Source organism: Zootoca vivipara, chromosome 7 (genome assembly GCF_963506605.1).
Source record: "Zootoca vivipara chromosome 7, rZooViv1.1, whole genome shotgun sequence".
In the NCBI taxonomy this organism is placed as follows: Eukaryota; Metazoa; Chordata; class Lepidosauria; order Squamata; family Lacertidae; genus Zootoca; species Zootoca vivipara.
In genome coordinates, this window is record NC_083282.1 from 47,738,534 (window position 1) to 47,765,421 (window position 26,888).

Below are 26,888 nucleotides of genomic sequence, written 5' to 3' on the forward strand. Positions count from 1 at the left end.
CTTAGTTCCTTTATGCTTTAACTTCTGGTCACCAACCTAAACAAACCATTCATTACCTCAGTCCCAACAAGACCATGAGGACCACATGCAGCTGCCTTCTTCTGGGTGAGTAGGAAATGGATAGGCTAAGAAATTCAACATAAGCAAGGAGAAATAGCTGAGAGGCAGAACAAATGCACTGCATGCGGAAAGTTGAATTGATTCAGACTGCATATGCCCCATATATTTAAAGGCATATTTAAAACACATTCACCCCCAAATGGTTCTGGGCATGGTAGTTTATGCTACAATTCCCAGCACCATCAAGAAGCAAAATTTCTCAGGATTCTTCTCTCTCTCTCTCTTTTCTGCAAGGGGATGTGCTTTAAGTGTGTTATAAACACATGGTAGTATGTATGTACAGTTAGACAGGTTAGATATTACAGTGGTGCCTCGCAAGACAAATGCCCTGCAAGATGAATTTTTTGCAAGACGAATGCGTCTTGCGATCTGATGGTGACTCGCAAGACAAATTCATTTTGCGAAAAATTCGTCTTGCAAATCACCGTTTCCCATAGGAATGCATTGAAATTTAATTAATGTGTTCCTATGGGCAAAAAAAAAAATTTCAATGCATTCCTATGGGAAACCGCGATTCGCAAGACGAATTTTTCGCAAAACGAATTGACTCGCGGAACGAATTAAATTCGTCTTGCGAGGTACCACTGTAGCGGGTGATGTGAAAGACCCCCTATTTTCACTGGAGAAATGTCGGAGGGTGTGTTGTTAGGACTGGCGTAGAATGAACTGCTGTGAAGACCATTTAGCCAAAGCCTCCATCACACCCCATTTCCAACTCAAGTGGCAGACCCTGATATTCTGGGTGGCATTCAACTAAATAAAAGCACTAGTACAAGGGTGAGCACTAATGCAATTGGACCTCCCCCCTCCTACCTCTGTATGCACTGCACACTGCACACCCCAAACTCAGCTTTGGAAGGTTGGATAAACCTACAGAAGAGACTAAGGGGGCATAGGAGGGGGGCATTCTGCTGCATAGGAAGAAATCCTTACTTTGACAGAACCTTGTCCTTGGTGCTTTGCTGATTACAACCCTTTGTAATTATGATTAAGACGGAAGCAGGGAGAGGAAAGGGACAGACACAAACCTGGAACAACCAAAAAAACGTTAGAGGAAATCCGTTTCTGCAAAATGTGAAGAAGTCTCTGGCATTTTAAAGATGAATGTACGGAATTTTATAAGGAAGAACTTTCTGCTTTAGACATTTGCTGCCTCAGCAATGTTTCTTTCTTTTCTTTTTTTAAAAGCAACTCAGTATGGGGCTTTCTATCCCGGCAAACAGCTGTTTTTAACATCGTTTTTTTAAATATTGGTCCTAGGATTTGTTATTCGTCAAGGGATTTGTCTTGGATTTGTCGTGCACAAAGATGAAAGAGGTAAAAATTATTTTCTCCTGGAGAATCATTGGAAAAAATTGGGAGCAATTATTGATTCAATTTTTACTATTGTTTACTATTATTTTAATGTTGTTGAAGAGGGCAATGTGATTGGCCCCTACTCCTTGCAGGTATTCATCTATTTAAGAATGACCGTTTCCCCAACATAAAAGTGGAGGCGCATTTTGTGCAGTCGCGTGCAGCCCCCCCCTCCTGGGATCCCTGAGGCAGTTCTGGAGTTTGGAAGCTGGCACTGCCTACCTGAGGCTGGAGGCTGGTGTCGCCGCCCACTCCGTTAGCCGACCAATCCAGCCAAGGGGAGGCATGCCAGGGGGATTGGCCAGGTAGGTTCAGGTAGGCTTACCTGCACACAAAGAAGAGGAGCCATTCCTGGGAAGCAGCCGACGGCTTCAGAGCTTTCCCACCCTCCACTCCCTAATTTTATGCTTGATTTACAGGTTATTTACTTCCACAGGCTGCTTGCTTTACAGGTTCTTACTTCCACAGGTGTACACACACGCAGGCGCTGCTATGACCGGCTGCTGTTAAAGGGCTGGAAAGTAATTTCCCTGCATTGGCAGGTTTCGCCTTTCCCGTAGCAATTTGTCACAACTTTGGCGGATGCAGGCCTTGGGAAGAATCCTTTAGTCATTTACATAAAGGGGAGGGGCGTGGGGCGGCGACCCCCCGCCCTATTGCGGCGGCAATAACAGGGTTCCCGTAAACGGGGCTCCAGGGGGGGCATTTGGCGATGCCAATTGGCTGTTATTGCCCTCCCCTTCCAGCAGTGGCGATCGAGGGGGGGCGGGCTATCTGCTTGAACATATGTTCTCCAGAGTTAGCTCAACCCCCACACATGCTGGACAACCCTGAAGATCACCCCACCCCCGGCTGGGAGCTGGGAGGGATATACACCCAATGCCTGCGCCAAGGTCTTCCTACATCTGAATTTTAATAAAGCTGTGGCCAATTTTAATCCCATAAAACGTGGTCTTGTGTCATTATTCCACTCGGGACTGCCCTGGGGACTCGGGGGGACTCCACCTGACTGTGCAAATGTATTTAATCAAATGATCTATCAGCACATGTGATGGTCTTGCAAAAGAGTACAAATGAAGAAAATTTCTGAATAATAGACCTCAATTTGTGGCTTTTAAATAATTTTATGGGTCAAATATAGACTTAATATATGAACCACATATATATATATATACACACACACTGTATGCTTGTTTGACCATAACACAGGAACTGAAAGTTGTGTCAAACTGCACATGCATTGTCCTCTGTACCAGACTTTGGAATGAAAATAAAAGGGTGGATAATTCCTGATGCATGGGTTTCACTTCAGAAGATGGGTAGCTAATTTGCAACTGCAAGATCCAGACAGAAAGTGAGATGGGGAGAATTAATATAGGCAGCAGTCAGCTCCTTAGCTGAAGCCCAGGGACAAAGGTTAATCCCTCTTTCTTTCCTTTATCTGCTGAATAGTCCATAGTGTCTATATTATGTGCACATCCTATCCTCAAATGCACTAGGAAGTACTTCCATGTAAACATATCTTGTTCATGGGACTCTGCTTCTTTAAAAAATGTTAACAATTGCTGCTTCTTTGTAGGGTCAGGTGGTCCACGACAATGGCGATTAGACGAATTATGGAAGCTTTATGGTAATGGTATGTTTTGGACCATGTCCGCGTTGTTAGCACCTGTAAATCCCGTGCTGGAGCAATTGAAAGGGTAACAATGCACATTGCTCCGTGAAGTGGAGCCCGACACGGAACAACACTGCATTTGCACTTGTTATGAAGTAAATGTTATACGAAGGCATGTACAAGCAACCCCTTCACACAGTAGAATTAGACAAAAACGTGTAGGCCATTGGCATGCATTTGATTGTTACAGTATGTACGCATTATTATTATTTTTCCAAATTTTTAATTAATTTTATAAACATCTATTAGAAACAAAACACTACATCCACAATACACAAATACAAAACAGAAAATACAGAAGAAAAATACAAGAAAAAACAAAAACAAATAAACAGCAACAACAAAAATACAAAATTTCATAAACTTAACCTCTTTTCTAAGGGACCCAGGTGGCGCTGTGGGTTAAACCACAGAGTCTAGGGCTTGCTGATCAGAAGATTGGCGGTTCGAATCCCTGCAACGGGGTGAGCTCCCGTTGCTCGGTCCCAGCTCCTGCCCACCTAGCAGTTCGAAAGCACATCAAAGTGCAAGTAGATAAATAGGGACTGCTCCGGCGGGAAGGTAAACGGCGTTTTTGTGCGCTGCTCTGGTTTGCCAGAAGCAGCTTTGCCATGCTGGTCACATGACCCGGAAGCTGTCTGCGGACAAACGCCGGCTCCCTCGGCCTATAGAGCGACATGAGCGCCGCAACCCCAGAGTCGGGCACGACTGGGCCTGATGGTCAGGGGCCCCTTTACCTTTTTAACCTCTTTTCTAATCATTTTAGGGTGACATCCTCGAACCACCCATACTGCGATTCACAGCAAATCCTCTTTAGCAATTTCTATTTCTTAATCTTTTGTCATATTTTCTATTTATACTTATTTTTAATTCTAAACCATTATCTATCATATTTTCATATTTTCCTTAATCCTAAAACAAATTCCTAAACTACAGCATTTTATGTATTTCGAGATCCATTTCATACTAATTAATATTACAATACTTCTGCTAATTTCCCTAATTTCAGCTAATTCCATATATTCCATCATTTTCAACTGCCATTCTTCCACTGAGTATGTACGCATTAAACCACGACAGAATCAACTTTAAAGTTAATACAACAGCCTAAAGGATAGTGACCTGGGTGGCAGTGTGAGCCTTGCCTCACCTTGGATCAGACTGATTTAACTGACCAATTGTGTCGCAAATACAGTGGTACCTCAGGTTACAGACGCTTCAGGTTACAGATGCTTCAGGTTACAGACTCTGCTAACCCAGAAATAGTACCTTGGGTACTAGGATAAGAACAAAAATCGCGCGGCGGTGGCACGGCAGCAGCAGGAGGCCCCATTAGCTAAAGTGGTACCTCAGGTTAAGAACGGTTTCAGGTTAAGAACGGACCTCCGGAACAAATTAAGTTCTTAACCCCAGGTACCACTATAACTCGGTTCTCCCCGCCCCAACATAAATCTTGTCCCCCTAACATTAAGCCTGCCCCCCCCAACCAAATAAATCCTGGCTATGCCCTTGGCTGCCACCATGTTATGCCTGTTGGTATAATGATGTAGAGCCCTGACCCTCTCAGAGACAATCAAGCCATTATAAAATGGAGAGGGTTTGAAAATATTGCATAGCTAGCTGGTGACAGTTCTCTTTCCAAAAGTGTTTTGTATGCAAATCAGTGCACTCATACTGTTTATATACTTGTCATTGTGCTAGTTAGCACTTGCTAAGTAACACTGCTTATAAACTTGCGGCTTAAATATTTGTTCCTTGTCCACATCTTCCCAAGACCAACCAGTTCTTCTCTGCCCTCAGTGCAGGAGAGCACAGCTTGCCCGTGGGATACCATATTTATGTTTTCATCTGTTTAGTTTCTGTGGATGATGAAGACAGTACTACCAATGGCAGTGGCGTATCCATCGACTGTTGTCCTAATTCTGTTTCACATAATAAATCCAGCTGTGTTTGTGAAGAAGGATACAGGGAAATGACAACTTTGGGAACTGGTCAGACCAATTATGAGAGTAAGTGTGTTAATTCTCAGATCCTTTAAATGGCATCTTCTTGAGCTGCACAGTGATGAATGGAAATTCAATTTTCAGCCGTTGCTAATGTAATAACCAATGGCAATTCTCCATTATTGTTCTGTCGATTCTAAACTGTTTCTCAAAGGGTTTTAATTGTCATGGTTTCAACTGGCTTCTTTATTGTATGTGGAATACCATATTTATGTTTTCATCTGTTTAGTTTCTGTGGATGATGAAGACAGTACTACCAATGGCAGTGGCGTATCCATCGACTGTTGTCCTAATTCTGTTTCACATAATAAATCCAGCTGTGTTTGTGAAGAAGGATACAGGGAAATGACAACTTTGGGAACTGGTCAGACCAATTATGAGAGTAAGTGTGTTAATTCTCAGATCCTTTAAATGGCATCTTCTTGAGCTGCACAGTGATGAATGGAAATTCAATTTTCAGCCGTTGCTAATGTAATAACCAATGGCAATTCTCGATTATTGTTCTGTCAATTCTAAACTGTTTCTCAAAGGGTTGTAATTGTCATGGTTTCAGCTGGCTTCTTTATTGTATGTTTTAATAAATGACATTTCATTCCTCTCTTATTGAATTGCTATTGTGTATTATAATCACGAATGAATGTCCTAATTGATTCTATAGCTGTAAACTGCTTGCAAGCCATTCTGGAATACAGGAAGCATGTAAGTTAATAAATAACACTGTGGTTTCAATCATCCCAAAAGGTAGAAAGCATTTCTTTATTATCAATGAAACTCCGATTCTGTTTCTGGAAGAATTGTGCATCTGTCAGGATCAGAACCCGAAGCTCTTTAGGCACAGATAAAAGCAGAGGATTGCAGCAACACCTGGTGGGTTGAGGGTGGCGGCTGCAATATATTCTTCACCCATAGCAGTCTTCTCTTACACATATAAGCTTAAATGATTGTTATACAAAAGCAATCCACGCCAAAAGTGTTTAGTATTTAGAAACCTGAACTCACCAGTTCAATACGTTCAGAAATAACTAGAAGATATAATTTTTGATCAGAAAAAATAATGGTGGCACAAACTGTCATCTCCACACACATAACAAGCACACAAATCATACAGGTTTACATGGACCCCTTCCATTGCATGTTAGTTGTACATTATGTTTTCTTTACAGAAATTCCCTACCACTGCCAACCAGATATTGTAAGACAAAATGATGTGTGTTTCAATGCAACAAAACCAGAGGTATGTGTGAAATTAATACAATTCTGTTAAACCACAGAGCCTAGGGCTTGCCGATCAGAAGGTTGGCGTTTCAAATCCCTGTAACGGGGTGAGCTCCCGTTGCTCGGTCCCAGCTCCTGCCAACCTAGCAGTTCGAAAGCACGTCAAAGTGCAAGTAGATAAATAGGTACCACTACAGCGGGAAGGTAAACGCCGTTTCTGTGTGCTGCTCTGGTTCGCCAGAAGCAGCTTTGTCATGCTGGCCACATGACCTGGAAGCTGTATGCCGGCTCCCTTGGCCAATAACGTGAGGTGAGTGCCGCAACCCCAGAGCATAGCTGCCAAGTTCTCCCTTTTTTTAAAGGGAAATTCCCTTATGCTGAATAGGCTTCCTCGTGAGAAAAGGGATAACTTGGCAGCTATGCCCCAGAGTCGGTCATGACTGGACCTAATGGTCAGGGGTCCCTTTACCTTTAAATCTGATATGCTTAACCTTACCAGGTTGGCTGGTGTGCTAACACTGTCAATGTTTCTTCTTTGAAATGCAAATGGTGATTCTCCCCACTGGAACAGTAGTGCTAAATGAAAATTAGATGTTTTTATTGTTAGCTAACTCACCCTCATTCTCCCAATCTGTTGAAAATTGAGGGAACAGGGAAGGAGGGAATTGAACAAGGAAAATTCTTAGTTCATGTTCTACTTACTCTTTTACTTTATGGATAAAGGACATTTGAAAAATGTTGAAGTGCTTCCTTCCCCTCTGCTGGAAAGTTGTTTTTTTCAGTTGGGCAGGTGTGGAAAACCATTTTTAACTGATTAGAAAAATAATTATTAGAACACAAAATGAAAAGCCTGGGCTAAGCATGTGTGGGAGGCAACCTGCTTATGATTTCTATATGGGGAAGTAATACTTTATGTTGTTGTTGTTGTTGTTGTTGTTGTTGTTGTTGTTGTTGTTGTTACTCTATATATCCACAGAGGTATTCATATGCATTCATATATATAGTATATATTTTGTATTGTTCGTTGTTATAAAGTTTCCTGATTTTAAAATCCTTTTGTTGTATTCTATTATTGAGACTTTTATGTTTGTCACTAATAAATGTAATAAAAATTATTATTATTATTATGTTGCAGACCTCACCCTGATGTTGAAGAAAAGGGTGTGTTAAGAAAGGGGCTGGGGGAGGGTTGTGAAAGAACCACTGTTTTTGTGAAGAGCTGCTGGAAGCAAAGGGAGGAAACTGAAATAGGTCTTATCTGCCCAACATCTCTGTGAAGTAGGTCTGGCTGAGAGATAATGGGCAGATCCACCCCATACATTTAAAACATATTCAATGGGCAATAATAAACACATCTTTCTTCACAAAATCCTGGGAATTGTAGTTTGTTAAGGATTCTGCAAATAGCAGCCCTGGGAGGGGGGAATTACAGTTCCTAGGATTCTTTGGGGGCAGTAATTTTCTTTAAATGCTTGATTGATCTGCCCAGCAAAAGGCAGCGAGCTTCCTAGCTAAGAGGGGATTTGAATCTGGGTATCTCCAATCCCAGTGCAACCATTATAACCACTATTTAGCCCAGGAAAAAATTTTCTGCTCATGCCTGAGGCGATATCAGACCATTTGACGTAATCCCAGCCTATATAACTTTGTAGGTATTTCGTTGTATTTCCTTGTCAGCTGATCTCTGCCAACACACGATTCTTCTCTTCTCTTAGAATCACTTCAGTCATAACAACAGTTTCTACTGCTCAGTGGTAGGGCCAGCCTTCGACGTTTTGTTATCCTTCTGTGAAAATGGCAGTGTGACACCAACTTCCTTGCAGGTAAGGCTTCCCAAGAACTGAGGCAACATTTAGCCATAGCGTCTCCTTCCTGAGAAGTTCTGTGTCTTCCTGTTTGCAAGACTGTGTGGTTTCTACTGTGTACTGTGGTCAATGAATGATGGGGTGGATCTATGACAGTTTACACAGACAAGGCTTTCAAAGTTCAAAACTGTTTAATTTCAAACAAATAAAAATACGGAGATCATGTGGCCCTGCAGATGTTATTGGACTAGAACTCCTACCGTATCATCCTTACCCATTATCCATGGAAGAAGGATATAGAAAGAAAGATAATATTTTTCGGTCTTGAAGTGGTCTATGTAGTTGATAATAAATTGTAAATTTTGTTGTTTGTTTGTTGTTTCACAATTGTTGTTTGTTGTTTCACAATTAAAGAACAGACAGACAGGTAGATATTTTCTTTTGCTCTAGGATAATGTACACCCATTGAGCCGTACAAAATCTACTGTGCTCTGTACATATTCTGAGAATTCATTCTTTTATTTATTGAATTTATATACCGCCCTATACCTGGAGGTGTCAGGGCGGTTCACAAAAGAGATCGCAATATATGAAATCAAAGTAAAAACAATAGTCCAATAACATTCCCCTCCCGAAAGTCACATTTTAAAGGGTATAGGATGTTGATTAGGTCAGTCAAAGGCCTGGTTAAAAAGGAACATTTTTGCCTGGCACCTAAAGGTGTACAATGAAGGCGCCAGGTGAACTTCCCTGGGGAGAGCATTCCATAGATGAGGAGCCACTGCAGAGAAGGCCTGTTCTCGTGTTTGCTACCCTCCTGCCTCTCTTGATGAAATGATTGTAAAAAGGCAAGCAAGGTTTTGAATGGTCATGTCGTTTCTTTGCTTCTTCTAATGCTGCAGGACACAGTGGGCTCCTTTGACGAACTTCTTGTCAGCAGTTCCCTACAGAGTATTGAAACTAATGAAGAGCGTGTATCAGCTGTGACATTGGTTTTGGACGGACTGGCCTCAGTCGCAGTTGCAAAAGCTATTGCATCTCCAGAGCACCAACGTCAGACTGTGGTTACTAACTCAATAGGTAAGGAGAATTAAGAGGGTTTTCAAAGCAGCAGCAGCAGCAGGAGAAATGTTTTGTTCGTCTTCATTTTATATTGCTGAAACCCAGTGGATGAAATTCTGCTTCCCCTTTCCTTCCTTCATTCTGTTTCCTTGTATTTCTGTTGTGATGCTAACAGTAAGCCATGATTGGGGATTTTTTTTTTACCAACTATATTGGAAGGTTTAGAAGGAAGGTTTGGAGATTTCGAAAGGTTTGTCACACATAGGGATGGAAGAGAATTCTGTTTGGTCTGCACTTTAAACTAGGGTTACCAGATGTCCCCATCCCCGGAATGCCCCCAGATTTCATCTCATGTCCCCGTGAAATGCAGCAGCGGCAATCTCAGCAGCCCGGAGCAGTTGGCTCTGCTGGCTGGCTTCAGGAGCTGCTCGGAAGTCCCCATATGATGGTGGTGCAGGGGCTCTAAGATGCAGCTTCTGGGCTGCCTCCACCTTCCCTCCGAAAGGCAGTGTGAAGCCTCCCTTCCCAGCTGAGGGATCCCCACCCCCTCCTGCTTGCACGCAAGTAGGAATGGGATTGGGGCTGCTCCGATGGGAAGGGAGGCATCACACTGCCCGAGCCTCGCCGCCGCCACTGCTCTCGGCCCTCCTTCTCCGTGATCCACGCCTGACCCACCAAGCACTGCTTCCTCACCACTCCTCCTCCACCAAAGAACAAACAACTCAGGGGCTGCCCAGGCTCATGGAGAAAGGAGATAGAAGCCTCAGAGGAAAGGAAAATGTGGCGGTTGAGGTCAAGGCGGTGGTGGCCCCTCTGCCATCGCCATTGCTGCAGCACCAATGTCCCGAATGTGTAGTAATTAATTAATTAAAGGGTCCCTGGATTCATTGAAAAAAATCTGGTAACCTTACTTTAAACAGAACATTAACAAACTTATACATTGAGTGGAACACAGTTAAAAACTCCCCTGCATGCAAAGGGGGATGGGGGATAAGTACAAAATGTGTATATTAGGAGAAAATGAATGAAACCACACAAACATTTTTCTTCTTAAAAAAAAAAGTGCAGTAAATGGGATGCAACAGACTTTTTATTGAATGCATGTGAAACCGTCACTTAAATGGAAATAAGCTGATCCATACACCCCTAGTCATTTATAGTGATGGGTGAGCTCGCATTGGCTAGATCGGGAATGAGCTAGGCTCTTTGTGAACTTTCATGGTTAGTGTTTGGAAAAGTCAGTGTTTCATGGCTTGTGTTTTCCACAAAGGTCAGCACATAATGTTGGTGTATGTGTGCTCCTGCTTGCATGCCTGTTGTTGCAGTCCCTTCTGGGACTTGCTTTTTCATTGCCCCACAAACACATAGTTAGTCATCATGATATGTATCTAAGAACCATAGCTGCCAAGTTTTCGCTTTTCTCGTGAGGAAGCCTATTCAGCATAAGGGAAAATCCCTGTAAAAAAGGGATAACTTGGCAGCTATGCTAAGAACCCATGTCCTTTCTTTGCTCATTGTAGTGATCCAAACCCACATAATCAGTGAAGAGGTTATTTCAAAAAATGAAGCTCTGCATTTAGAGGCTCAAGAAGACCAATTGGACATTGATCCCAGGGCAGTGATTGACAGGTTCACCGAAGGTATGCTTTCTGCTCATTTCTCAGATAAGACTTGTTCAAGATAAAGAATAGCAACTTATCACAGCGCTTCTAAATCCCTTAGAAAAGTACCTCGAATATTCTCTTTCTTCAGACACACCAAACGTTTTACTATCTTTACCATGTTCTTTTAACTAGTTTCATTGACTGTCAGCATCAGTGTGACCTGTATTTCTTAGCAGTAACAAAGTGCAACCTAATTGTACATATTTGAGAAGGAGGTCCAGGCTTCAGATACAAACCACTGGCCCTGGCTGGGAAATGAGAAACTGAGACTTGTGGAAGGACAACTAGAAAATATGACTCCCTTGTGGCTGGCATCAGGATGTGGTGTCCCTGTGCCAGGGACTAAGAGTGCTTTGGACAGACAGCAGCAAGAAAAATTTATATGTGTGGAATTGCCTAAGGGACAATCAAGTTCTCACTCCTGCAACACTCGATTCTACCAAAGAAAAGTACATGTGCGTATACTGAGGCAATCTTTGGTATGGGACATGTATTTTCACTATTCTGCCTCCGATATTCCTTCTGTCTCTTGCAGGTCCTGTTGCTGTGGCCTTTATGTCATACAGTGGACTGGGATCACTCCTGAGTGGGATTCTTTTGCAGGATGAGACTCAGCAGAGCAGGGGAATTCTGGGAGAAATCTTCCACATGAACTCCAGGATGCTAAGCGTTTCCACCAGCCACTGGGCGAGGAATATTTCCAGCCCTGTCAACCTCACTTTTCGTCACCTTGAGGTGTGCAAATGAATTCTGTAGAGGAAATCAGGGAAGTGGGTTTTTTTTTCTATTCATACTGTGAATATCTATTAAGACATGAGAGAGACCCCTCCCCCAAATATCAAGGAAAATGTAGAGTTGGGCCAAGACCCCCAGCTGAACTCTCTGTATACTCTGTACACTCAGATTCACAGGCAGGTATCCTAGTTTACCAGAAATGTTGTCATAGACATAATTCCTTCTGCTTGTCATGTATTCATTACCTGTTAATCTTACTTGGTGGCTCCTATTCTTTGCATCAGAAAGATGCATAGGTTTCAGTGGACTTTCTCCCCGTCTTCCTCCAACCCTTCTCCTTCCTTTCAGAATAAAGTTCCCCAGGAAAAAGTGGTTTGTGTCCACTGGGACTCTGCAAGCAGAAGTGGTGCCTGGTCCCCTGAGGGCTGCCGTCTCCTCCAGTCTAACAGCACTCATTCAGAATGCAGCTGTCAGTACCTGTCCAACTTTGCTGTGCTGATGGCCCCCACTCCCAAGCAGGTAAGTCAGACTTAGGCCCGACAATGTCTGAGTTCTCTAACGGAGGAAAGAGTGAAACACTAGACCCTAAGTCACCACTAATCCATTTATTTTGGGTCTTGTTATAGTATTTCATGGATTAGATAGTGTGAGGCTACTCTAGAGTTAGTGGTGGAAAAACACGTTCATAGAATACTTCTTAAAACTGCTGCAGGATTCTCTGCATACCTGCCAAGTTCCTGCTGGAAAAATAAGGGATCGGCAGACCGGAAGTAGCGCTGCCGCCATTTTGGAACTGGGCGAAGCATGCTCAGAAGCGACTTTCAATGCTGCTCTGCCCAGTTCCAAAATGGCCACCATGCCGGAAGTTTCGCTGCGGCCATTTTGGAACTGGGCAGAGCAGCATTGAAAGTCGCTTCTGAGCATGCTCCGCCCAGTTCCAAAATGGCCACCACGCCTGAAATTGCTTCTGCGCATGTCCAGAGACTCCAGACATGCGCAGAAGGAGCCTCCCCCAGCCGGTAAGTAAACCGGGGAAAAACAAAAAAATCCGTTTTTCCAGCTGGGAACAGCTGGAAAAACGGGGGTTTCCCGGGGAATACGGGAGACTAGGCACCTGTGATTCTCTGTCATCATTAATGGTTAAAAGGGCAATTTGTACACCTGGTGAGGGGGTGGAATCAGGCTGAGGTGCTGCACATCAACTTTTTATTATATTTAAGGCATAACTATTAGGTGATTTATATATATATGAATGACATTTCAGCAAGATGCTCAGCATCACTTTAATTTCCCTTATGAAATCACTGGAGTTTGTGGAAGCTGATGATTTTGTTCCTTTATGGAATCAAAATCTGCTAGATGCAGTGTCAAAAACCCATGTTTATCAAAAGTCAGTTTTTGGTTCTGAGAGCAACTGTCCTGTGTTACAGGGAGCTCTGATCCTCTCCATTATCAGCTACATTGGACTCACCATCTCGCTCATCTGCCTCTTCCTGTCCATTGTTACCTTTCTCTTTTGCCACTCCGTCCAAAACAGCAGCACCTTCATCCACCTGCAGCTGAGTTTGTGCCTCTTCTTTGCTGACCTCCTCTTCTTAATCGGAATTGACAAAACATACAACAAGGTATTTTGGCGTGTCCTTGAAGGATATGGGGGAGACTCGATAACTCTGCTCACTACCCCATCCAGTCATGCCCTCTGATCCAAAGCAGTACAGGAATCTAGTACTGAGTACTGACAAAAGGGCCCCTTTCATTTCCATTCCAGATCCTATGCTCAGTCATAGCTGGGACACTGCAGTACCTCTTCCTGGCCTGTTTTGTGTGGATGTTCTTGGAAGGCGTGAACCTCTTCATCATCGTCAAGAACCTGAAAGTGGCAAATTATGGTGGTGCCAGCAAGGGCATGAAGATATCCATGTACCTCTGTGGCTATGGGCTCCCTGCCATGATAGTTGGCACTTCTGCAGCAATTTCACCTGGCTCATATGGGACCCATTATCAGTAAGTGTCTGTTTTAGAAGATAGACAGGGAGATCTTCCTTTGAAGTCCTCTGTTTAAAATAATTGGATTGCCCATGTAACTATTGCACCTCAATCTTGAATGATGGGTTTTATTATCACTCTACAGACCCAGGTTTGTGGGCTAACAGACACAAAGACCAACTAAGGTTTTCCAAGCCCTTTCCACATACCCCAACACAATAAGGAAGTGGTAACTGTGAACTTAGTTAGAACGTCACTGGGCAGATGTGGATCTCACCCCCCCTGCAATCGCTGGATCCTCTTCCATCTATAATCAAATGGACATACCGTACTGGGCATTAGACATAAAACAGAATCAATCTGCATTGCGTTTTTACTTTCAGAATGAAACTAAGTTTATGAAAAAGTGTTTTTGAGGGGTATATAGTAAGCAATAGTTCTAGACTGTGTGGGACTAGGTAGGGAGAAAAAAACAAGCTGAGTGAGCACTGAATGTAAACTATAATGTTGTGTACATGTAGCCATGTTTCCAGGTGTAACCACATTTTTGGTGCTTGTGGGTTTTCCAAGAGTTATGTTGATGGTATTTCTTTTTCCTTAGCTGCTGGCTTAACCATGAGAAAGGTTTTATCTGGAGTTTCCTGGGACCTGTCTGTGCCATAATCATGGTCAGTAAAAATAGTTTCATTCTCTAAAAAAAACACCCCACAGGAAAATGGGGCAAAAACACAAGAAAACACAGACTGCTTGTTGAACATCTCCCTGCTTTATAACTGCTAAAGGAAAGGAAATCTTTTATGGGCTGAGGGACAGAATTCATCATTCTTGTTGTCAGCCAGATCTAGGCCAGGTCTTTGGCTTCATCTAATACTTGAAAGGCGTCAGACACTGCAGCCTTATATTTCCCTCAAGAGCCCTGAGAGTTACTTCTATATTTGCCCTCATGCCTTCAGTTTAATTAGTTATCAATACTGTGCAATAGCTCCCTTTTACTACACTCATATGGGCTAGGAATAATTTCGCAATGTCACTAGAAACTTTTTCAAACTGACAGTGAATCTGCATCCCTCATTTCGAAACTGGATATGAACTAAAGTGACTTCCATAGAGTTTGTTCATTGAAATGTCATCCTGATTGGTTTTCACAATATTTGCGGGAAGGTTATACAATGACCCAGTTTATTATTTCTGCTTAGCTCATGGTGCAGTTACATGAGTTACCAGTACATTGCCCCATCTTTTTCTTTCCTGCAAAAGGTCTGGTGTGTGTGTGTTTTACAAGTGGGTATATTGCACGTAAGCACTAAATTTGTTTTCATTGCCCAACATAAATGTACTGCTTTGCAATTGACTCCCACTCACAAAATGCAACAGCCCTAAGAATTATGCTTTGCATTTTCCAGTGGAACACTTTTTATCCTTTCTCAAATCATTTCTCTTTTTCTCAGATCAACATTATGTTTTTCTGCCTTATTCTGATGATCTTGCGTAAGAAACTTGCATCTCTCAATTCAGAGATAACTACCCTCAGAAATAGCAGGTAAGATAAACCACATAGTAGTGCAAAATCCAGCTGCCCAGTTTTAAGTGGTGATTTTAAAAAATGGACTTGGTGATTGGCCCCTGAGTTACTGGAAAAATTCAGATTATAACAAATCTTAACTGCTTTCCATCGCTACCCACAAGTTTTCCTGTCTTATGAAGCTGTGATTTCCTTCTATTAAACATCCCAGTACAGCCTTTACCTCTTCATGACATCCATGCTGTTGCCTTCCTCTTTTATAGGTCACTGACATTTAAGGCAATGGCCCATGTATTCATCCTGGGCGTGACTTGGTGTCTAGGCCTCTTTCAGTTTGGCCCTCTGGCTGACGTAATGGCATACCTGTTCACAATCACCAACAGTGTGCAGGGATTCTTCATCTTCCTGGTGCACTGCTTGCTGAACAAGAAGGTAATGTATGGAACAAGAGAGAGCAGCACTTAGAGCAAGCAATATCAAATAAAATGTGGGGCAATGGGATACAGGTGTCATTTAAATTCTGCTCAATATTGATCCAGAGCAGATTCCAATGAATAGTTAGCAGGGAAAAAACTTAGACCAGAGGCAATGAATATTTCATCCAGCAGAGCTTTACTGCTATAGAAGGCAAATGAGCATAATGGTCACAAATCCAATACATTCAGGACTGGCACTGCCCATAACAAATCCAGTTGCAGCAGACTTAACTTAAACTTACAATACTTATAATAAGTCTAAAACTTAACACTAAGCATACAGAACACCACACCAGACGGAAAAGAGATAGAAAGAGAAAGTAAGTGAAACCCAGACTCCTTCTGGCCCTACTATTATAGTCGGCATGACCTTGACAGAAAGAGATAACAGAACCAGTTTAAACCAGCTGTACTCAGCTTCTCAAACACCATGAAGATTCCTCCACACTGAGAAGCTTCCAGAATCCTCTTGAACTAAGTAGAATAGGAAAGATCTCTACACATCAGATCAATACTTTCTGTACTAAGAAATGTAAATTGACAAGAAGATATAACTTAGTGCAAATTTTCAAGGCTGACTCCTGGTTTGTGGACCGTTGAACAAGGGACAATTTTGTTCCTTGCTCCCTGCAATACTCAAAGAAACAGAATGAGATTGTTGTGTGGCCCTGGCAGCCAATACTGAGCAGATCAGCTCTGCAAGTGCACCTTGGGTTCAGAATCAGAAACTTCCTTCCTCCTCCTCCTCCTCTTATGACTCCCCAATGACCATTTATATTGCTACTACAGGTATTCAGAACTAAACTCCTCACTTTTGACAGCGCTTGTCCCCTTCCTCCTCTCAACTGGCGCAAGTGGAATGAATTTATGAAGCCTAATTAAGAGTATATAAATCACATTGAACAATTTCCTTCCATTTGGCTGGCTGTTACATGCATGCAATATAGGTTATGCTCTAGTGCAGGGATGGGGAACCAACAGTCTGGGAGCTGTTCTGGGTTTACTAGGCATCCAATTTGGCATGTGAGGAGGTCATTTCCCCCAAAATGCACCCACCTACCCATCAGGTGATGATGGTTGGGAGGGCAATGTTTAATCCTGCCTTGGCTGTGTGCCCTGTTCCCAGGAGGAAGAAAGTTCACACAGCCAAGGCAGCAGGGTTTAATCTCCGCTCATCGTCTGATGAGTAGGGATTAAATCTTGCTCAAAAGCACTGTTTGAAGCAGCTCATGCTCCTATGAAGTGAGTGGCTGGGCAACTGTGACAACAACCTCCCCCCGCGCTGCTGCCTGCCTGCTTGCATGGAAAGCATGCAAGCTACTTCAAATAGTGCTTTTGAGAAACACTTTGAAGTAGCCTCCACTATCCTCTTTCAGCTCTAATGTCGGTGCAGAAGCTGCCTTAAAGTGCTTATCAAAAGCACTGTTTGAAGCACCCTCACCTCCTTGCATTTGTTTAAAGGTTATTGCCACTTTTGTCCTTGATTTAATCAAGGACAAAAGTGGTAAGGACCTAACAGAAGCAGAAGACATCAAGAAGAGGTGGCAAGAATACACAGAGGAATTATACCAGAAAGATATGGAGGTCTCGTACACCCCAGGTAGTGTGGTTGCTGACCTTGAGCCAGACATCTTGGAGAGTGAAGTCAAATGGGCCTTAGAAAGCACTGCTAATAACAAGGCCAGTGGAAGTGATGATATTCCAGCTGAACTATTTAAAATTTTAAAAGATGATGCTGTTAAGGTGCTACACCCAATATGCCAGCAAGTTTGGAAAACTCAGCAATGGCCAGAGGATTGGAGAAGATCAGTCTACATCCCAATTCCAAAGAAGGGCAGTGCCAAAGAATGCTCCAACTACCGCACAATTGCACTCATTTCACACGCTAGCAAGGTTATGCTTAAAATTCTACAAGGCAGGCTTAGGCAGTATGTGGACCGAGAACTCCCAGAAGTGCAAGCTGGATTTCGAAAGGGCAGAGGAACCAGAGACCAAATAGCAAACATGCGCTGGATTATGGAGAAAGCTAGAGAGTTCCAGAAAAACGTCTACTTCTGCTTCATTGACTATGCAAAAGCCTTTGACTGTGTCGACCTCAGCAAACTATGGCAAGTTCTTAAAGAAATGGGAGTGCCTGATCACCTCATCTGTCTCCTGAGAAATCTCTATGTGGGACAAGAAGCTACAGTTAGAACTGGATATGGAACAACTGATTGGTTCAAAATTGGGAAAGGAGTACGACAAGGTTGTATATTGTCTCCTTGCTTATTTAACTTATATGCAGAATTCATCATGCGAAAGGCTGGACTAGATGAATCCCAAGCCGGAATTAAGATTGCCGGAAGAAATATCAACAACTTCAGATATGCAGATGACACAACCTTGATGGCAGAAAGCGAGGAGGAATTAAAGAACCTTTTAATGAGGGTGAAAGAGGAGAGCGCAAAATATGGTCTGAAGCTCAACATCAAAAAAACCAAGATCATGGCCACTGGTCCCATCACCTCCTGGCAAATAGAAGGGGAAGAAATGGAGGCAGTGAGAGATTTTACTTTCTTGGGCTCCTTGATCACTGCAGATGGTGACAGCAGTCACAAAATTAAAAGACGCCTGCTTCTTGGGAGAATAGCAATGACAAACCTAGACAGCATCTTAAAAAGCAGAGACATCACCTTGCCGACAAAGGTCCGTATAGTTAAAGCTATGGTTTTCCCAGTAGTGATGTATGGAAGTGAGAGCTGGACCATAAAGAAGGCTGATCGCCGAAGAATTGATGCTTTTGAATTATGGTGCTGGAGGAGACTCTTGAGAGTCCCATGGACTGCTAGAAGATCAAACCTATCCATTCTTAAGGAAATCAGCCCTGAGTGCTCACTGGAAGGACAGATCGTGAAGCTGAGGCTCCAATACTTTGGCCACCTCATGAGAAGAGAAGAATCCTTGGAAAAGACCCTGATGTTGGGAAAGATTGAGGGCACTAGGAGAAGGGGACGTCAGAGGACAAGATGGTTGGACAGTGTTCTCGAAGCTACGAACATGAGTTTGACCAAACTGCGAGAGGCAGTGCAAGACAGGAGTGCCTGGCGTGCTATGGTCCATGGGGTCACGAAGAGTCGGACACGACTAAACAACTAAACAACAACAACAAAGGTTATTGCAGAGATGGTAGATGGTAAAACTTAATCTGTGCCATTCTGTTTTCTTTCTTTTTGTTTTGCACTCTCATCTTCCTATAACCTAATTAAGAGTGTATAAATCACTTTTAATAATCTGTCCCATTTTGCTTGCTTGTTACATGCATGCAACATAAGCTATCCTCTAGTGCAGGCATCCCCTAACTGCGGCCCTCCAGATGTTTTGGCCTACAACTCCCATGATCCCTAGCTAACAGTTCCAGTGGTCGGGGGAGACGGGAATTGTAGTTCAAAATATCTGGAGCGCCGAAGTTTGGAGATGGCTACTCTAGTGACTGCAGAGACTAGGAGGTTTTGACTGAGGCTAGACCTTTAGTCAGCAGCTAGCATCTGCACTACTCTATTCCCTCTCTTTTTTTTTCTTTCTGGAAGTTTTTCACTCTCCATTGTGCAATCAGGCAATACAGTGGTACTTCGGTTTATGAACACAATTGGTTCTGGAAGTCTGTTCATAAACTGAAGCGTTCATAAACTGAAGTGTTCATAAACTGAAGCGAACTTTCCCATTGAAAGTAATGGAAAGTGGATTAATCTGTTCCAGACGATCCGCGGAGTACTTAAACTGAAGCATTCATAAACTGAAGCGAACTTTCCCATTGAAAGTAATGGAAAGTGGATTAATCCGTTCCAGACGGGTCCGCGGAGTACTCAACCTGAAGCGTACTTAAACCGAAGTATGAGTGTAATTGGTTCTGGAAGTCCGTACTTAACCTGAAGCGTACTTTACCTGAAGTGAACGTTCCCATTGAAAGTAATGTAAAGTGGATTAATCCATTCCAGACGGGTCCGTGGAGTACTTAAACTGAAAATACTCAAACCGAAGCGTACAGTGGTACCTTGGTTTATGAACACAATTGGTTCTGGAAGTCTGTTCATAAACTGAAGTGTTCATAAACTGAAGCGAACTTTCCCATTGAAAGTAATAGAAAGTGAATTAATCCGTTCCAGATGGGTCCGCGGCATTCGTAAACCAAAAATTTGTAAACCGAGGTGTTCCTAAACCGAGGTTCCACTGTACTGGAGTTCTCAAAAGTGAGGACAATGAGCACAACTCTCAGATTTATTTTAGAGAAGCAAGGAGAGGGAAGACAGGATGTAGTTAAGAGAGGGCCTGAGAGTTAAGATGAGAGACAATAGATCATAACCCAATAACTTTACAGCTGAAACCAGAGTGGAAAGTTGGAATGAGGAGGTGGAAATTGAATGAATCATTGTTGTACGATGAGAAAATAATAGAAGGAGCCAAAGAAACTCTAAGAGAATTTTTTGAATTGAATAACAACAAAGAAGTGGAAAATAGAACTGTGTGGGATGCCAGCAAGGCTGTAATCAGGGGTTACTTTATAAAACAAAATGCCATAGTAAATAAAGCCAAAGAAAAAGAAAAAAAGAAAATAATAGATGAGCTAGAGAAAAAAGAGAAAGATCTAAACAAAAATCCAAATAATGAAAGATTAAAGAAAGAAATTAATATGTTACGAGTAGATTATAAAGCTAAAATAGAACAAGAAATGGATTGGAAGATAAGATCATGGAAACAGAACACCTTCGAATTTGGCAATAAGCCGAGCAAATATTTGGCTTGGCAATTAAAGAAAAGAAAAAGCGAGAGAATGATAAATAGAATAAGAGAAGGGGGAAAGACAATAGATAAGCCACAGGAGATAATGAAGAAATTTGTGAAATATTATGGAGAATTATACAAACAAAAAGAGGAGGATAGGGAAAAAATAAAACAATATCTAGAGTTACACAGATTGAAAATAAATATAGAAGAAAAAACAAAAGAGATAGAAAATCCAATCACAATACAGGAAATAAAAGCATAATGAAGAAAAGTAAACCAGGAAAATCACCGGGTCCAGATGGACTTCCGGTTGAGTATTATAAAAAAATGGAAGGTATTCTCCTCAATCCGTTAAAAGACCTAATGAACCAGACACTAGAAAAGGGACTAACACCAGAGTCGTGGAAGGAAGCATATATTACGTTATTACCAAAAACAGATGTAGACACAGAGATAATAGCAAACTACCGTCCGATATCCCTTTTAAATAGCGACTATAAGATCTTCGCAGGGATAATAGCACAACGAGTAAAAAACATCCTTAAAGAAGTAATACATCCAAACCAGGCAGGATTTTTACCAGGAAGGCAGATAGCGAGCAATACAAGAAATGTAATTGATATTTTAGAATACCTGGAATTTAAAATTGATAAAAAAGCAGCATTATTGTTATTAGACGCCGAGAAGGCATTTGATAATGTCTCCTGGGAGTTCTTAAGAAAACAAATAGAGATGATGGGGTTTAAAGAAAAAATACAAAATGCCATAGGAGCTATCTATAACCAACAAAAAGCCAGGTTAATATTGAGTGGAGATGTGACGGACAGCTTCCTGATAACAAAGGGCACAAGACAGGGGTGCCCATTATCCCCCTTGCTATTTATAATGGTACTAGAAGTATTATTAAATAACATCAGAAATGAAGAGATGGTGAAAGGCATAACGGTCGGCAAAAGGTCATATAAGGTTCGTGCGTTCGCGGATGATATAATTATAACATCACAGGACCCTATTAAATGCATCCCGAAAGTATTGGAAATCATTAACGAATATGGGAAGGTAGCAGGGCTAAAAGTGAATTATAAGAAAACTATGTTATTAACAAAAAATCTGGATAAAAAAGAAAAGGAAGAATTACAACAACTAACAAGTCTAGAAATAAGAAAGAAAGTCAAATACCTGGGGGTCTGGATTACAGCGAAGAGCCTAAATCTGTATGAAAATAACTACAAAAAAGTGTGGAACGAGGTAAAAAAGGACATGGAGCAGTGGAGTAAGCTACAATTATCACTATGGGGCAGAGTATCAGTAATCAAAATGAATGTACTCCCTAGGCTAATGTATTTATTTCAGGTAATACCAATACTGGGAGGAATGAAATGTTTTATAGAATAGCGCAAAGACATAACGAAATTCATTTGGAGTGGTAAGAGACCCCGTATTAAATATCAACTACTCACTGATAAAAAAGAAAGAGGGGGCTTCGCGCTGCCTAACCTTGAATTATATCACGCAGCAGCAGGGTTAGTATGGGTGAAAGAATGGATAACCCTGGAAAACCCAGAACTCCTAGACTTGGAGGGAGTTGATAATCGCTTTGGGTGGCACTCATATTTGCTACATGAGAAGGTTAAAGCTCACAGGGGTTTCTTAAATCATTTGGTAAGAAAATCTTTATATACAATTTGGATAAAATATAGAGGAATTTTAGAAAAAAACATACCTCTGTGGGCCTCCCCAATAAATATGATAACAGTTAAAAAACAAACATGGATGAGAAAAGAGCTACCTACCATGATCTATTGGAAATAAACCAAAATGAAATTAAATTGAAACAATATGAGGAAATCAAAGATCACCTTTCGGTATGGCTCCAATACTTTGAAATAAATCAAAGATTTAATGAGGACAAAAAATTGGGTATTGCTAAAGAAAAGTCTAAATTTGAAAAAATCTTAATGAATAAAGAAGGGAAACATATCTCACAGATATATGATTTATTGCTCGAGTGGGACCTTATAGAAGAACAAACCAAAACATCAATGGTGAGATGGGCCCAAGATTTTGGGTATAACATCCTCATGGAGCAATGGGAGAGGCTGTGGAAACAGGACATGAAGTTTACTGCCTGTTACAATTTAAAAGAAAATATCTTTAAAATGATGTACAGGTGGTATCAAACACCAGATAGATTAGCCAAAATGTATAAAAACCAATCTGATAAATGCTGGAGGTGCGGAATAGAAGCAGGTACACAAATACATATGTGGTGGAAATGTCCCATGATAAACAAATATTGGAATACGATCTATGAGGAACTTAAGAAAATGATAAAAACAACATTTAAAAAGAAACCAGAGGTTTTCTTATTGAATATAATACCTGAAAATGTAAAAAGCGCTAACAGAACGTTGATGATGTACGGAATAGTGGCGGCAAGAATACTGTTAGCGAGAATTTGGAAAAGCAACAACATACCCAGCAAACTCGAGTGGCAATCATTAATGAAAGAATATGCACAGCTTGCAAAATTTACAGGAAGAATTAGAGGACAGACGAAACAAAAAACTAAAATGGAATGGAGATTATTTTATGAATACCTGGAATCAAATTAAATAATAAATAATTAAGCCAACCAGTAGAGCATACCTGAGCCCAAAATAGAATATCTGAAGACTAATATTGTAGATAAATCAAGAATCGTGCCATGAAAATGAATGTAATTGATGAGGTACAGATAAGTAACTGGAAGACAAACCTCAATCTTTCCTTTTTCTTTCTTCCTTTTCCCTTTTTCTTTCTTTTTCTTTACTTTAGTTTTTCCTTTAGCTTATCTTTATTTTTGCCTCGTCGTCTCTGAGCTTGTTAGACGAGGTATATATCTTTATTTGTTTGTATTTCTGTATATTGTGATTATCGTTTTTGTAACACTGTTGTGCACTGTGATTTTTAAATGGAAACCAATAAAATTCTTTTTAATAAAAAAAAAGATGAGAGACAATAGGTTGAGAGTGGGGAGAAGCAGGAGAAAACTAAACATTGTGAATGTATTGGAAATGAGACAAAGGATGTGTGCTAGAAGGGAAAGCCTACAGCCACTGAGACACATGAACGGAGATGTGGTGTTGGCTAGAGAGGTGCATTCCGGAGATGGATGAGAAAAAGAACAGTGGGCTCAATAGAGACGGTTCAGACCTGCAGCTGTGAATCATGGAGTGATGAGACATCAAGCAAAGTGTTAACAAGTGATGTACAAGTTTAGGTAAAATAGCCCTCTGCAAAGGATGGGGGTCAAAGACAGGCCCCAAATAGGGAAGTCTAAGGATGGATATCAAAGGAGGCACTGAGAAAAAGAGGAATCTATGGTCACCAGTGTGAATACTGAAGTACTCAAGAAGGAAGGGCATACATCAAAATCTGAAAGGAAAAATCAAATAGGAGAGGGGCAGTGGGGAAGAAACAAGCACATACTTCAAAAGGAAAATTAGTTTGCAGAAAGTGTGACATGGGGCAATTAAATGGGGAGAGGAGAAAGGTTAGATAGTCACAATTGTCACTCAGCATCATGTGAGAAGAAGGGGCAGCTATGCAAGGGAGTGTTTTTATGGGGAGACTAGAAATCTCTTCCTAGTAGCTTTGTATTTTGAATCCTCAGGTGAGAGAAACATACTGGCATTTGATTTCTTGCAAGAAAGATATCAAGTCTCCTGTTTCTGAGATGACAATGACTTCTGTCCCCATCACCAATCCCATGGTAAGAAAGGTGCCTAATCCTGATATTTTAGCAATAATGATATGGTTACCCTTGCTTCCGTCATGTATTCATGGAATTCCATAGGATAACTGCACATTTAGGGGGCTGATATGCTTCTCCAGCACATGCCACCCTCCAAGTAGAGGACAAGAACTCAGGCCACTGTAATAATAAGGTCCTTTTGTGATTCAAATGATGCAATGATTTCAAAAAGTCTCTTCTATATGGGGATTTATTTATCAGATGAAGCGTGCATATCAGGTATGTCAGATATCAGATCAGGACAGGGCCCTGTTTCAAATATTCTCTTCATATAGAAGAGACTTTTTGAAATGATCGCATCATTTGTATCACAAAAAGGACCTTATTATTACAGTGGCCTGAGTTCTTGTCCTCTTATCGTTTTTGTGTGATTCCTAGGCAAGAACTCCAACTTACTTATTGATCCTCCTAGTAGAAACATAATCTCTCCACAGATTGTAATTGGGAGAAGATAGCTGGCCATCATCTGGGTATCATAAGCCTGGCTAGAAAGAGTAATGCTGGGGCAGGTTCTGGGATGACTATGACTTCTGTGCCTGTCATTGTCCCCATGGTAAGACAGCTGCATGATCCAGAGATTTTCTCTAACCAGCAAGGCTATGGTTAACCTTGCATCTATCAGCCCCTAATATTCACAGAATTTCACATTCTTAGGACATCTGCCCTTTATAGGTGATGGATTTGCTTCTCCGGGACATTTGTTCCTCCTCCTATGAAATACGGTACCATCTATTCACAGATAGCTAAGCTGTTGTGGGATTATTATATACCTGGCCAGAAAGAGAAATGCTGGTGTATGCTCTGCATGATGTTGTACCTTCATTTCTGGGAGTTTCTCTCCAACTTTCTGATTCAGCAGTAAATTGCTCAGTCAAGTGAAACCTCGATGCAACTTTGATGAACTCTAGAGAGCAATCAGAGCTCTGCCTGTAATAAAAAAAAAAAACATCACTTTGAGCTGTGCTGTGCTGGACTTTTTGAAATTTTCTTTTCAACCATTCATTGCATGAGAATGAAAGACTCCCAAAATATCATGGGGTGGAGAAAAGAAATTTCTTGGAAGTTTTGAGAGGGGTTTCCTTTGCTTAAGCTCACCAGGTGGCCAAAGGTTTTCCTTATTCAAGCTTTTTTCTTTCCTTTTTTTTAAAATTCCCATTCTGCTGAAATGCTGCAAAGCTCCTACTGCAGCTTCCCACTGGCCACACCCACTGAAAGGGATTTTCAGCCCAGCCTTAATTTCAGGCTCATATTTTAATAAACTATTTGGTGTATAACCCTAGTGCTGATCACTGCCTTGCATGGTTTAATCAGAGATGGTGGGAGGAACATGTTGTTCATTGCGCCAGCCTGGAGCTCGCACAGCAATTGCGCCCTAATTGGTCCCAATACCATCGTGTGATTGCAGTGCAGGCAAACTGGGATGCAACAGATTTTGGCCACCTCAGTCCCTCCCTGTCGCAGCTCAGAGATTTCAGCTAGCTGTTGTTGGCAGGAAACACTTCAGCAAATGAAAGGGGGGACTCTGTCCTGTCAGTGTGACACTGGTGTCATTCTGTATATGGATGTTGGCAGGGCTGAGTGTGGAGACACCTTGGCCCAAGCCCCTGGTGCCCCCGTGTAAAGGGGGTTTGGAGTGCTTTGTTGCAGATGTGTTTTAGAGATCCAGTATTTCATGGAATGTTTCATAGGAAATGTGTTCAGATATTCTGGATTACAGTTTTTAAAAGGACTGCTTTTTACTATTAGAGTTGCAGGTTGGGTGTTGTAGAAAATTCTCCCTGCTGTTAAATGCGGAAAGTGTCTTATTGGTTTCTTAAAGGCAGAAGGGGCCGATAGGTTTCTATGTTAAAAGTAGACGGACTCACATATTCTGAATTTTGCACTGTTTTGCTTATGTATCATAGCCTGTGACCTAAGGAACTTCTTTCCTTATCTTTTGCAGAGGAACGAGGAAAGCACCGCTTCAGGGAATCAACAGATGGTGGGATGGGGGGCACAGCCATAATCAAATACCATGTTTTGGTCTCTTCTTTCTGTATCCAAAATACAAATGAATGAAACTGGACGAACTACATGAATTTTTCATATCCAGACAATTATTCCTTGTTTGGTTGCCTTCCAGCTTTTTAATGTACCAGGATTAAAAAAAAACACGGAAATCCTCATATTCAACATGGCTTGTTAACCATGCTGGTATCCTTTGGGCTTTCATGGTACTGTATCTTTCCTGATCTGTAGTATACAGTCAGTGGGTAGTGAAGCAACCTAAAAAACTCATTGATCAAGAAACTCCCCAATGTCCAAGCAAGTTGAAAAGGCTGCCAAGTTTGGCCCTTGAATCACATGCCTCATCTGGTCAGAATGTGAAATTGTGAAAGGAGGCAGTGAAAGCAGATGTTGCTCCAGAGAAACCACTAGATGGTGAGGGGGCACAGTCCTGTCACCGCCACACAGTTTAGGACAATATGTGATTATCAAAAAGGGCAGGCATGGAGAACTTTTGACCCTACAGTCCCATCATCCCTGAACACTGACCATGCAGGTTAGGGCTGAACTGCAGCTCAACAACGTATGGGGGCCCACCGGTTCCCTGTCCCTGCAAGAGGAGTGCTTGTATCTGTGACAACTCTCCAGTTCTGCGCGTGGTATTAGTGTACAGTACTTGCTGTGTATTATTTATAGGGCACAAAAAAGAAAATAAATGAGTACAAA

The 26,888-nt window shown here is 41.7% G+C and overlaps 1 protein-coding gene across 2 annotated transcripts; it reads left to right on the plus strand.

Annotated features, from left to right (window-relative positions):
- LOC118089111 (adhesion G protein-coupled receptor E3-like) lies at window positions 1–26,879 on the plus strand. 2 transcript variants are annotated; one of them, XM_060276980.1, is made up of 18 exons: window positions 1–105; window positions 1,381–1,437; window positions 3,056–3,112; window positions 5,008–5,160; window positions 5,384–5,536; window positions 6,318–6,388; window positions 8,085–8,192; window positions 9,077–9,254; window positions 10,757–10,876; window positions 11,436–11,635; window positions 11,984–12,154; window positions 13,066–13,260; window positions 13,404–13,639; window positions 14,223–14,289; window positions 15,070–15,161; window positions 15,407–15,575; window positions 24,036–24,134; window positions 26,119–26,879. In XM_060276980.1, the coding sequence occupies exons 1-18, from the start codon at window positions 75–77 to the stop codon at window positions 26,179–26,181; spliced, it is 2,220 nt and encodes a 739-aa protein (XP_060132963.1). In that variant the 5' UTR covers window positions 1–74; the 3' UTR covers window positions 26,182–26,879. The 2 variants fall into 2 exon arrangements, with proteins under 2 accessions (XP_060132963.1, XP_060132964.1); XM_060276981.1 differs by lacking the exon at window positions 3,056–3,112.
- The last annotated feature ends 9 nt before the right edge of the window (window positions 26,880–26,888 follow it).

What these genes read in the sequence shown, in the direction of transcription:
- LOC118089111 (XM_060276980.1), top strand. Translation starts at nt 75, where the DNA reads ATGAGGACCACATGCAGCTGCCTTCTTCTGG. An exon ending in TGTGGTTACTAACTCAATAG is followed by an intron (nt 9,255 to 10,756) that starts GTAAGGAGAATT and finishes TGCTCATTGTAG; the next exon opens with TGATCCAAACCCACATAATC. An exon ending in TGGCCCCCACTCCCAAGCAG is followed by an intron (nt 12,155 to 13,065) that starts GTAAGTCAGACT and finishes CCTGTGTTACAG; the next exon opens with GGAGCTCTGATCCTCTCCAT.